This window comes from Copadichromis virginalis, linkage group LG9, assembly GCF_057382275.1.
Source record: "Copadichromis virginalis isolate Kocher_CV1m ecotype Utaka linkage group LG9, C_Virginalis_male_GT1.1, whole genome shotgun sequence".
Classification (NCBI taxonomy): Eukaryota; Metazoa; Chordata; class Actinopteri; order Cichliformes; family Cichlidae; genus Copadichromis; species Copadichromis virginalis.
Genome location: NC_140626.1, coordinates 35,986,665 through 35,999,690, shown reverse-complemented (window position 1 = coordinate 35,999,690; position 13,026 = coordinate 35,986,665). Strand labels below are relative to the sequence as shown.

The 13,026-nt window shown below is 42.4% G+C and overlaps 1 protein-coding gene across 5 annotated transcripts in view; it reads right to left on the bottom strand.

Moving 5' to 3' along the window:
• Positions 1-483: 483 nt before the first annotated feature.
• Positions 484-13,026, bottom strand: part of LOC146702432 (protein NLRC3-like) — a 35,728-nt gene continuing 23,185 nt past the window's right edge. For 3 of the 5 annotated variants that reach the window (XM_085469063.1, XM_085469064.1, XM_085469066.1), the window contains 7 exons: positions 10,400-10,573; positions 8,037-8,210; positions 6,565-6,738; positions 6,133-6,306; positions 2,441-2,614; positions 2,188-2,363; positions 484-2,052 (listed from right to left, as the gene is read on the bottom strand). In XM_085469063.1, coding sequence (XP_085325189.1) covers positions 2,201-2,363; positions 2,441-2,614; positions 6,133-6,306; positions 6,565-6,738; positions 8,037-8,210; positions 10,400-10,573 — 1,033 coding nt within the window. In that variant the 3' untranslated portion in view covers positions 484-2,052; positions 2,188-2,200. Of the gene's footprint in view, positions 2,053-2,187; positions 2,364-2,440; positions 2,615-6,132; positions 6,307-6,564; positions 6,739-8,036; positions 8,211-10,399; positions 10,574-13,026 lie in introns of those variants that run through there. The other 2 variants (XM_085469065.1, XM_085469068.1) reach the window with 2 other exon arrangements.

Here is a 13,026-nt window from a genome sequence, read left to right as displayed (position 1 = left end):
ATACATATTTGGCCTTGTATGATAAACATTGTCCATTGGTATCATTTAAGTATAAGAAAAAGAATAAGGAAGAAGTGGGAAAGAGGGCTTTGTTATCCTACCCTGAAACAACACCAAGCCATTGGTTCAGGCATGTGGATGACACCTGGGTGCATTTTTAAATACATATTTGGCCTTGTATGATAAACATTGTCCATTGGTATCATTTAAGTATAAGAAAAAGAATAAGAATATGAAACCTTGGATAACTAAGGGTCTTGCAAATGCATGTAAAAAGAAAAATAATTTATATAGGAATTATATAACACAGAGAACTAAGAATGCGGAAATGAAATATAAAGTTTATAAAAATAAGTTGGTATTAATATTGAGGAAAGCCAAGAAAGACTACTATAATAAACTTTTTCAGGAAAACAAGAATAATATTAAGGGCATTTGGAATATTTTTAAGGAGGTATTGGGTAACAAGACCACACCCTTAGATCGGCCTAATTATTTTATTAAGAATAATCAAGTTGTCGAAGACAAGACTGAAGTAGTAAACGAATTCAATTCCTTTTTTCTAAATGTTGGACCTAAAGGTCGTTCTACAAAGTATTGACTCAGGGGGCTGAATAATTACGCACACCCCACTTTGTAGTTATTTATTTATAAAAAATGTTTGGAATCATGTATGATTTTCATTCCACTTCTCACCTGTACACCACTTTGTATTGGTCTTTCACATTGAATTCCAATAAAATTGATTCATCTTTGTGGCTGTAATGTGACAAAATGTGGAAAGGTTCAAGGTGGCCGAATACTTTTAACATCCATGTAGATGCTAAAAATGACACATTCCAGATCTTGTTTTAACATATGGCATAGAAAATGAACATTTAAGAATTTTTCTTGAAAACCCTCTCTTGTCTAGTAATTTCCAGATAACATTTAAATTGCCTTGGTAAATCATGCACTTGATGGTGACCTGTGTAATCGGCTTGAAGTTGTTCTGCATTGTTGTTAACAACATTACCACTGAATTCCTGATGAAAGCTCTTAGGGTCCTGTTGATGTTGTATAGTTCTACGCATTCCACTATCGATCTGCATGGTGTTGAGTTTTCCACTCTGGTGTTTCTGCTAATTTCTATCTCTGCCTTTATTGAGCCATATGCCTGTTCATCTTAGCCACTATGATGCCCGACAGGAGCTTCCATGTGGTACTGAAAATCTGAGGCAGGTTATTGGCTGGTAGTTGGATTGGACAGATCCCTTCTGAGGACCCTTGGGGATCAGGACTGCCCACTGTTCGATTAGCTTTTATGGTTGCGTTTAACCATTAGCAGCTACTCTGTGTTGGATGTCTACAACTGTGATGTTACTGGATCCTGTTCAGGGACCTTGCTGTAATCTTCTCCCAGCTCTGCTAGCCACAGGTTGCATCCTTCTCCCATTAGGTCTTCCAGTATTGTTCTGTCTCCAGCCTTGGTGGGGCTTTTCTCATATTGTTCATCTGACACTGAGAGTACACCTTGGATGGTTCAGTGGAGAACATCTTGTTTGTTATAATGGCTTCTATCTCTCTGGTTTACCATTTCAAGTGAATGAGTCTTTGCTTGGCAGTTTCTAAGGCCTCAGGTATTGGCAGCTTGCTGTACCTAGCATTCCTTTTTACATCACATCTTTGTGCAGCTCTGATAGTTGGCCAACTGCCCTCCATGCTACATTGATCTTGGCCTCTAGTTTCATTCTCCATTAAAAGTACTGCTTTTTATCTTGTAGCCAAGCATAGTAGTGATCCCTGCCAACAAGGTGTAGGGTGTAGTTGGTCACGGTAGGGATTTCCCATAATGGTGCATTCACATCTTCTTATAGACCTTACGACTGTAGTTCACTGAATCAAATGAAAGCCTTTATATAAATTTAAATAAAGACATCAAATGACTATCTAAGGGAAGGAAGACAAAATAAAATAATAAGTAATTCTAGGATGTTTGAATATGAACTCAGGGTGGTGATAGGCAGCTTAATGAAGGATGTCTCCTCCTCCATACTCCAGGTTCATGTAAACCTGCATGGATCAAAACAACAAATTACTTTTGGGTCAACTCAGAAATTATTCAAAATAAACATTTGACAAACGACTTTCTGTTGGTGGCTAGTTTTGAAATCTGTCCAAAATAGGCAAGTCTATTACTTTACTGACCTGACCAGAGTCTTTAATGAAGTGCCTTCAGAGACCAAAACATCAGCTTCAGTTCTTCATCAGTTTTCTTTAACTTGTTCAAACTCAGGTCAAGCACTCTTAGGGGACATTGGGTCGAGTTAAGAGCTAAGGACAGATAATCGCAGCCTTTATCTGTAATCTGACAGTCCTTTATCCTGTAGAAGGAAAGATTTTTATTTAACAGTGACTGCTGTTTTTTATAGTCTCCACATAGGGAAAATAGATATTATACCTTAGAGTCTTAAGTCTAAAGTTTTGAGTCGACAATCCAATCGACAGAAGCTTTACTCCTGAATCTTGTAGTTTGTTGTGACTCAGGTCTAGCTCTCTCAGATAGGTGGGATTCGACTTTAGAGCTGAAGCCAAAGAAGCACAGCCATTTTCCATAATCAGACAGTCCTTCAGCCTATGGAAATATTAAAAAAAAATACAATAAAGCGCAGTTCACCTTTCATGCCCTCACTCTTTCGCGGATTTTTTGTGCATTTTTGCATACTTTTTTTTTTTAAACAGCGCATTGTGTTCTGCGACGTGATAGGCTATAGATCACTGTCAATCAATCTCATTCCGCGTCTCCTGTACAATACAGAATGCGTTATGCTTGTCAAAGTTACATAAATCTTTGATCGCTACTGAAGTACCGTACTATATATTTGTAGGTTTTCTCTCCAACAAACACAACAATGTCGACGAAACATTTTGCACCATCAAAGGCACCTGTGGTAGCACCCAAAAGGCAGAGGAAGATGATAACCATCGAACAAAAAGTAGGACTTCTGGAAATGTTAAGGGAAGGTAGAAGTTACCGTATTTTTCAGACTATAAGGCACACTGGAGTATAAGACGAAACAAAAACAGTCAGAGAAGTCAAACTTTACTCAATTCATTCTTCTTGCTTCCTCTACTTCCCTACCATTGATTCATTAATATTGAATTCTCTCTCAGCTACACTCTTCCCATGTTCTGGAAATGAAAACAGGGATTGAGCTTTTGTTTAATTCTATAATACTGGACCTATTCTTCTACGAAGGTTTGAACTTTGAGAATGTTTAAACAAGAGAGAAAAGTGTGAAAATGGTCATGCCTGTCTGAGAAATGTGTAGGGATTTTACAGCATTACAGCATCTATAATAATTGTAAGAAATAAAGCTGACTACTTTGCAGGCTATTTTTAGAATGTAACTCCCGGGATAAATGAGGGACCATTGTAATGGATTGCGCAGCAGTAAGTGATATATATATATATATATATATATATATATATATATATATATATATATATACAGCAAGCTGTCCATACCTGAGGCCTTGGAAACTGCCAAGCAAAGACTCACAGCCTTGGCCAGCCGCTTGAGGAGGTACACCAGAGAGATAGAAGGCAGGAGAATAAACCAGCTGTTCTCCACAGAACCAGCAAAGGTGTACTCTCAGTGGCAAGGGAACAATAAGAGAACAGCACCACCAAGGCCGGAGACGGAACAATACTGGAAGAGCATATGGGAGAAGGATGCAACCCATAACGGCAATGCTCAGTGGCTAGAGGATCTGAGGGCAGACCACAGCGACCTCCCTGAACAGGGTCCAGTAACCATCACAGTGGCAGATATCCAAGAAAGGGTCTCCAGTATGAAGAGTTGGACAGCACCAGGGCCCGACATGGTTCACGCCTACTGGCTGAAGAAGCTAACTGCACTCCACGAGCGTCTGGCAGCACAAATGAACCAGCTGCTAGTTAACGAGATACACCCGGAATGGCTAACTGAAGGCCGGACGGTCCTGATCCCCAAGGACCCCAAGAAGGGACCGGTCCCCTCCAACTACCGACCAATAACCTGCCTCAGTACTACATGGAAGCTCCTGTCAGGCATCATATCGGCTAAGATGAACAGGCACATGGGTCAATACATGAGCGGGACACAGAAAGGAATTGGCAAGAATACCAGAGGCGCAAAACACCAGCTACTGGTAGACAGAACAATCAGCCGAGACTGCAAGACCAGACTGACCAACCTGTGCACTGCCTGGATTGATTACAAGAAGGCCTATGACTCAATGCCCCACAGCTGGATACTGGAATGCCTAGAATTGTACAAGATCAATGGGACCCTAAGAGCCTTCATCAGGAACTCAATGGGGATGTGGCGTACAACACTAGAGGCCAACTCCAAGCCCATAGCACAAGTCACCATCAAGTGCGGGATCTACCAAGGAGATGCTCTGTCCCCACTGCTGGTCTGCATAGGCCTGAACCCCCTCAGTGAGATCATTAACAAGACTGGCTACGGATACCGACTACAGAACGGAGCAGTTGTCAGCCACCTCCTGTACATGGATGACATCAAGCTGTATGCCAAGAGTGAACGAGACATCGATTCACTGATCCACACTACCAGGCTATACAGCAATGACATTGGAATGTCGTTCGGACTGGAGAAGTGTAGTCGGATGGTAACAAAGAGAGGGAAGGTAGTCAGAACTGAGGGGATTGAACTACCAGAAGGCAACATTGCAGACATAGAGGACAGTTACAAGTACCTGGGGATCCCGCAGGCGAATGGGAACCATGAAGAGGCCGCTAGAAAAGCTGCAACCACCAAGTACCTGCAGAGGGTCAGGCAAGTCCTGAGGAGTCAGCTGAATGGTAAGAACAAGATCCGGGCCATCAACACGTACGCCCTGCCCGTGATCAGGTACCCTGCTGGGGTAATAGGCTGGCCAAAGGAGGAGATAGAAGCCACTGACATAAAGACAAGAAAGCTCCTTACCATGCATGGAGGGTTTCACCCCAAGTCCAGCACCCTGAGGCTGTACGCTAAGCGGAAGGAAGGGGGCCGGGGACTGGTGAGTGTCAGCACCACAGTCCAGGATGAGACAACGAACATCCAAGATGGCCCCAACTGACCGAGTGCTCAGTGAATACCTCAGGCAGCAGAAACCCAAGAAAGAGGAGGGAGACGAGGAACCAGCATGGAAGGACAGGCCCCTGCACGGTATGTACCACCGGCAGATAGAGGAGGTGGCTGATATCCAGAAATCCTACCAGTGGCTGGACAAAGCTGGACTGAAAGACAGCACAGAGGCACTAATCATGGCAGCACAAGAACAAGCTCTGAGCACAAGATCCATAGAGGCTGGGGTCTATCACACCAGGCAAGACCCCAGGTGCAGGCTGTGTAAAGATGCCCCAGAGACAATCCAGCACATAACAGCAGGGTGCAAGATGCTAGCAGGCAAGGCATACATGGAACGCCATAACCAAGTGGCCGGCATAGTGTACAGGAACATCTGTGCCGAGTATAACCTGGAAGTCCCGAGGTCAAAATGGGAGATGCCCCCAAGGGTGGTGGAGAATGACCAAGCTAAGATCCTGTGGGACTTCCAGATACAGACGGACAAAATGGTGGTGGCTAACCAACCGGACATAGTGGTGGTAGACAAACAGAAGAAGACGGCCGTAGTGATCGATGTAGCGGTTCCGAATGACAGCAATATCAGGAAGAAGGAACACGAGAAGCTGGAGAAATACCAAGGGCTCAGAGAAGAGCTCGAGAGGATGTGGAGGGTGAAGGTAACGGTGGTCCCCGTGGTAATCGGAGCACTAGGTGCGGTGACTCCCAAGATAGGCGAGTGGCTCCAGCAGATCCCGGGAACAACATCGGAGATCTCTGTCCAGAAGAGCGCAGTCCTGGGAACAGCTAAGATACTGCGCAGGACCCTCAAGCTCCCAGGCCTCTGGTAGAGGACCCGAGCTTGAAGGATAAACCGCCCGCAGGGGCGTGCTGGGTGTTTATATATATGTGTGTGTGTGTGTGTGTGTGTGTGTGTATATGTGTGTGTGTATGTATGTATATATATGTATATATATATGCAAAATAATTATTCCTGGGTTTCAGACTCTGCAAAAGGAGAAATTTGATTTTGTACCTTAAAGTCGTCAGGCTACAATTTCGATTCTCCAGCCCAGCAGACAGAAGTTTTACTCCTGAGTCATGCAATTTGTTGTGGCTCAAGTCTAGCTCTGTCAGACAGGAAGAGACTGACTTCAGAACTGAGCCCAGAAATGTACAGCAGCTTCCTGGTAGTTCACAGTGAGTAAGTCTGAAATTACAGTACATTTATTTACAATTCAGTCACAAAATTTTGCTCGTCATGTAATGTTACTGGCAGTAGTCCTGACTTTTTTAATTGTCTGGTGAGTCTGAGAATAGACAAGTCACTGCAGAACAATTTAAAGAATTATTATTAATTCTTTACATTTAGAATTATTGAATAAAGGTTACTATAAAGGAGACCTTTATAGTAAACCTAGATTACTTTGGATGAGATTATAGATATGTGACACTGTCAAACACAGACCTCAAGGTTTCCAGTCTACATTTTGGACTTTCTAGTCCAGCTGAAAGCTGCTCCACTCCTGATTCCTGTAGCTCGTTTTGACTCAGGTCCAACTCTTTCAGATAGCACAAATTGTACTTCAGAGCTGAACCTAAATGAACACAGCTGATCTCTGACAAACTGCAGGACCTTAGTCTGAGTTTATAAAAGAAAAAAAAGGAAAAAATATCAAAAACACAACAACAAATTTTTCTAAGTAAATATTTTTCAAAAAGGTTCTTTTGACATGAAATCTCACCAGATATCGATAACAACGCATCCAATTCACACATGAAAAGATACCAAAACTGAAAATCTTAGAAATATGGTATCTAACTAGAGTCTTACTCTGGATGGCATTACCTGTGCCTCCAGTAATGCTATGAGGAACCTTGGATTCATTTTTGACCAGGATATGTCCTTCAACGCACATACTAAACAAATATTTAGGACTGCTTTCTTAACAGGCCCCTTATTTTATCTTAATGACCTTATATTACCATATCAACCTATTAGAGCACTCCGCTCTCACACTGCAGGCTTACTTGTTGTTGATAGAGTATTTAAAAGTAGAATGGGAGGCAGAGCCTTCAGTTTTCAGGCCCCTCTTCTGTGGAACCAGCTTCCAGTTTGGATTCAGGAGACAGACACTATCTCTACTTTTAAGATTAGGCTTCAAAATTTCCTTTGTTTTCCTTTTGCTAAAGCATATAGTTAGAGCTGGATCAGGTGACCCTGAATCCTCCATTAGTTATGCTGCAATAGGTGTAGGCTGTTGGAGGATTTCCATGCTGCACTGGGTGTTTCTTCTGGACTCACCCTTCTCTCTCCCAATATGTGTTAATAGACCTATCGGCATTGAATAATTAGTTTTTATAAATTTCTGTCTCTCTTTCACAGCATGTCTGTAAAGTCTTTCTTCCCTTTCCCCAACCAGTTGCAGAAGATGATTCTTTTGCTGTTGAAAGGGACTTTTTCGTTTATACTGTCACCAACGTGTTTGTTTAGGGGGTTATATGATCGTTGGGGTTTTTTCCCCTCTGCATGTATTATTGTAGCTTCTAGCTTACAATATAAAACTCTTGTTTTGATTTGGTGCTGTGTAAATAAAAGTGCATTGAATTGAATTGCATGTGTTTATTATTATTTGTTTGTTTATTTATTTATGTTAAGGTTAAATCTTGTTTTTTTCCGCCTTTCTTCTTGTTTGATGCTTTTGGGCAATTTGAAGAAACTGTGAATAATACTTTACATTTTAAAGCCAGCCAGCTATTGTCAACTAATACATTCATATGATAGAGTCTTCCAAAAAGACACAAACTTTTGCCAGCATGTGCATCAAATTCCAGGCTTTTGGTTTTGGGTATACAGTACCTCTTAGTTACCATTTTAGAAATCAAATAAAATTATTTCATGCATATCATTAAAAAAACAATCTAAATATTGTTTCAGACCTCAAAGTCTCTAGTCTCCAGTCAGGACTCTGTAATCCTGCAGAAAGTCCTGCCACTCCTACATCATGCAGGTTGTTTCTGCTCAGGTCCAGTTCTCTCAGGTGGGAGGGGTTAGACTTCAGCGCTGAGACCAGAGAATCACAACTGATCTCTGTTAGTCCACAGTTAGCAAGTCTGTTGTTACAGAATAATACCAAGCAGAAAAGGTTAACATTATTATCATGTAAAATTACTCAAATATGCTTCACTGATCAGTAATAGAAGTTGATCTATATATTGTAACAAATGTACAACAAATAAATTGAGGACTTTTTTTGTATATTTGCCTGCACAATTTCAAGAAGAATACTACTCACAGCACAAAAAGTAATGTACTTTCAAACCAAAACTAGAAACTATTAAAAGTAATTTGAAGTGCATCCAGAAAATATTCACAGGGCTTTACTTTTTCCAGCAGTGCAGTCGGTTTTGGGGGAATTGCCAGGAGAGGATGGTAGACAGCTGGTAACCTTGGTTTAATCATGCCTGCCCTATTTAAGCAGTACGTCGGGACTCAAATGAGTGGAGAGTTGGAGGAGAGAACCAGCAGCAGCAATGACAGCAACAATGTGCTGGTGGTGGCAACATCACCTGGCAGCCACCCACACAGTGGTTGCTGCGGCTGTTGCCCTTGCCGGTGGGAGTGGGCCCAGGTAGCAGCTCTCAGCTTCCCTGTGACACCGAGGATATCCTTTGAGTAAGTGTACTGAGCAAGGATGATCAAGGGAGGTCAAGAGCTAGTAACCATTGTTCAATCATGCCTTCCCTGTTTAAGCAGCACGCCAAGACTCAGAAGTAGAGTGTGGGAGGAGACGAGCAGCAGCAGCAATGACAGCAACAACAACGTGCCGGTTGTGGAAACATCATGTTTTCGACATTTCTGTGGTTTTTCTGCAGCAATGGCTACATTGCTGCTGGATTATAATCAATTAACCTATCCCCACAAGCTGCATGTCTTTGGACGGTGGGAGGAAGCCGGAGTACCCGGAGAGAACCCACGCAAACACGGGGAGAACATGCAAACTCCACACAGAAAGACCCCGGCCTGATGGTGGAATTGAACTCAGGACCTTCTTGCTGTGCGGCAACAGTGCTAACCACCGTGCCACCGTGCTGCCCTGTATACAGTTTATTTATTTTATTTTATTTAATTTACACAATAAAAAATAAATAAACTGTATACAGTTTATTTATTTTTTATTGTGTAAATTAAATTTTTGTAAAACTAAGGTTCCATGTGTCACTGTTGAAGTGGGGCATTAATCAGTGTGATGCCACTTGTAAACATGTTGCATGTGTGGGGTTTCCCAGCCAGAGCTGCATGGACTCCACACTGGTGAGGCACACTTTCTGTAGCTCCTCTCCCTGTACTAAATTGTACATTTAAATTTGTTGTATTTTTCTTTGCTAAGTATTAGTTCTTATGGCTAAAAGCTCCCAAAGTGTTTTTGATTGCTTTGAACGAGACAAATAGTAATTGGAACTTCATTTTATCTGTTACACCATCCGTTTATGTGGTCCTTACTTGTGCTAAACAGGGATGAGGAGAGGCCTGCTGTTGCTGTGTGACACTGATTTTGCTGCTGCACTTTGTCTTGTATAGTAAATGTATAGGTTTTGTTTTATGTGTATAATGAGTTCATGACCTGAGGCTGCACACTGAATAGTATTTTCAGCCATGTTGAGAAAAGTTAAAGTTGTTTGAATATGTATTGTGTAATTGATCCATCTTAGTGGGGATTTAAATATTACAAGTTATTATTAGTGGCTTCATATTTGTCTCTGTTTTACCCCACTATAACATTTGATTTTAAAGTGGCTGTTGGGAGAATCCACACCGTTGTTTTGATAGATTGTATTTTCTTTTATATATTGTAAGCAGAGCTGCATGGACTCCACACTGGGATGAGGAGAGGCCTGCTGTTGCTGAGTGACACTGATTTTGCTGCTGCACTTTGTCTTTTAGAAATAAATCCAGTTTCCAGCCAGTCTGTGTCTGTCGTCACAACGCAGTCAACCATTTGAAATCTGCTACACCAAGCTTGTAACATTATACCCAAGAGGGCCTGAGGCTGTAATTGCTGCCAAAGGTGCTTCAACAAAGTATATAGAATTTTGAGGTGAAAAAATGAATTTAATCACTTTTGGAATGTAAGATGACAAAATGTGCAAGTGAAGCACTGTGAATACTTTCTGGATACACTATGTTTTAAACTTGAAAGTCGTAAACACAGGTTTCCACACAGCCCCAAATCACCACTAAAAAGTTATTTGTGACTAAAAGTTGTGATTTATGAGGTTCAAAAGGCAAAAATTAAACTAACACCAGTGTTTTAAGTCGACAGTTTGGACTCTCCAGTCCAGTAGACAGCTGCTTCAGTCTTGAATCCTGCAGTTTACTTCCTGTCAGGTCAAGCTCCGTCAGGTGGGAGGGGTCAGACTTCAGGGCAGAGGCCACAACTTTGTAGTGAGTCTCTGACAGCCAACATTCAGAAAGTCTGAGATTGAAGAAACAATGGAAGTCAGGGATTTATCCTAAATACTAAGGACAGAAAACAAAAATGGCAATCACTGTAAATGGAAAGTTAAAAAAGTGCACTGTGGAGCACTCATAGCTGTTGAGTCATATTTATCTCATGGAAGACCAAAGTGAGTGGATGTCAACGGACACCTACCTACCCACTGTGGCCTCTCATGGTCATGTTTGTTAGTACATTAATAATAAAAAATACACATTATAAAGGATAAGTGGAAGAGAATGAATGGATGGAACATCATAAAGGTAATTGAGCTATAGAAGAATAAATACGTTATCCCACAATGAACAGCAATTAAAGGTACAGTGCCACAAGTGGCTGGTAAGGGCCTTATACTACAATAGAATAGAATAGAATAGAATAGAATAGAATAGAATAGCCAACTTATTATCATTTAGTGCATACACCGGTTACTGCAGGTTAGAACGAAATTTCAGTGCATTTATGTGCAATTAATAGCATGCACAGCAACTATGAAATCGTGATGAAAAACAAAGAAGAGTAAATAAGTTATGAAATAACGAAGTTTGTTAAAAATCAGTCAAAGGAAAGCAGACATTGTGAAGGATTTGTCTTGGGACACATGAGGCTGAGAGAATCTTTTTACTGTCATATGCTAAAAATACAATAAGTATTATATGCTGTCCCTTTCAGTGAAAATAAAGCAATCTAACTATTCACACAGACAGACACCATGTCCAGCTGGTTAGCCACAGGATCTCTGGTCGTCATTCTCAACCACCTTTGGGGATGTATCCCATTTTGAACTCAGAACTTGCCAAGCAAAGACTTCAAAGACCAAGTAAAGACTAAGGCCTCAGGTATGGGAAGCTTGCTATACTTCTTAGGCATCCCTGTCTTCATCACACCTTTCTGCAGCACTAGTAGTTGGCTAACTTCCCTTTGTGTTGCCTTTATCTTGGCCTCTAGTCTCTTACTCCATGGAGGGTACCGCTCGTTGTGGCTGTTGATCTTGTAGCCAAGCATCTCAGTGATCACTGCTGCCGTGGTGTAGATTAACTGGTTGGTTTTGGTGATGGTCGCTGTAGGATTTTTTAGTAGACCTTCAAAGGACACTTCCTACAGTCTTGGTAATCAGCCATGGAGGGCCCAGGCTTAGTTATAATCCTGCTCTCACACTCAACACCTTCAATGCCCAGATGTTCTTGGGACTTGGTACCCAATCTCAGAGGGTGGGGATAATGACATCGCCCCGCTTACTTGACATCCTGGCTCCCCCTTGCCAGGTGTTAAAGATTCCATGGGTCCCACATACTCTTCATGTTATATCTTCCTATTCTCATTCCTTGACCCCTTTATGCTTACTTGTTCCAGTAGCCAGGACACCAGGACACCTGACATGTAACTTGTTAACCCAGACAATATCCAAGCCTGGCTTCAGTTATATATATCTCACACATATCCGAGATAGGCATGGGAATTAGAGGGGCCTAGCCTGGGGACCCTTACTGGATACATATGCTCTAGTCAAGAGTGCGACCCCCACTGCTTTATTTAATTATTTTTCTTAATCAGAATCAGAAAAAGAATACTTTATTTATCCCAAAGGATTTTAAAGGTTACAGCAGGCAGCTCGCTAATGGCGCATGCACACTTACAAAGGAACCTTCTGACCAAGCTTTACTCAAACATCACATTGGGAAGACATGTCAGAGAGGTAGGCTAATAGGAAAAAAAACAACAAAAATACATAACATGAGGTCAGAAGAGAAGAAAAAAAAAAAACTCCACTAAGACTGAGCTCCTAATGGGAGAACAGTTTGAGAACAGAAACGGTGCGTTGGTGGTTCTTTGTGTCTGGGGGTGGGCGTCCGGGTACACACCGGCTCACTCCTTGGCGGCCGCTTATCGGGGCCTGGAGCCTGGGGCTCGCTCGGGCCACTTCGGAGGTGGGGTGCCCCCGGCCTCTCGGCCTGGGGCTCGGTCACTCAGGCACAGCTGGCTGCCGGCGGAGCTCACGGGTGCGTCACTGCAACTCCCCCTGGCTTCTGCTCCGCGGCTGCTGAGTGAGCCCTCATCTGGGACTCTCCTCAGCTCTTACTGGGACAGTGGCGCGGCTGCCCCTCTGTTGGTCTTCCTTGGTCTCTTGTGTTCTGGGGGCCTCTGGATGTCTGGAGTTTTGATCTCCTCCATACCTGCTTCATACCCTGGAGGACGGGGCTGTGGCTCCCCACACTCCCTAGCAGATCGTTACATGGAGAAACCTTTGGAATGCAAGCATGCTGATCCACACAGGTATGCACACAGGTGTACCAACGGGTATTCACAGACGCGGACTACAGCTTTCTTGGCTGCTGCCTCAAAGCACATTGTGCGCTGTCTATCTTGCGTGCTGCACAATATCGTTTATTATTTAGTATCTACTGATATCTACTGCTAGCTAGTTTATTGTG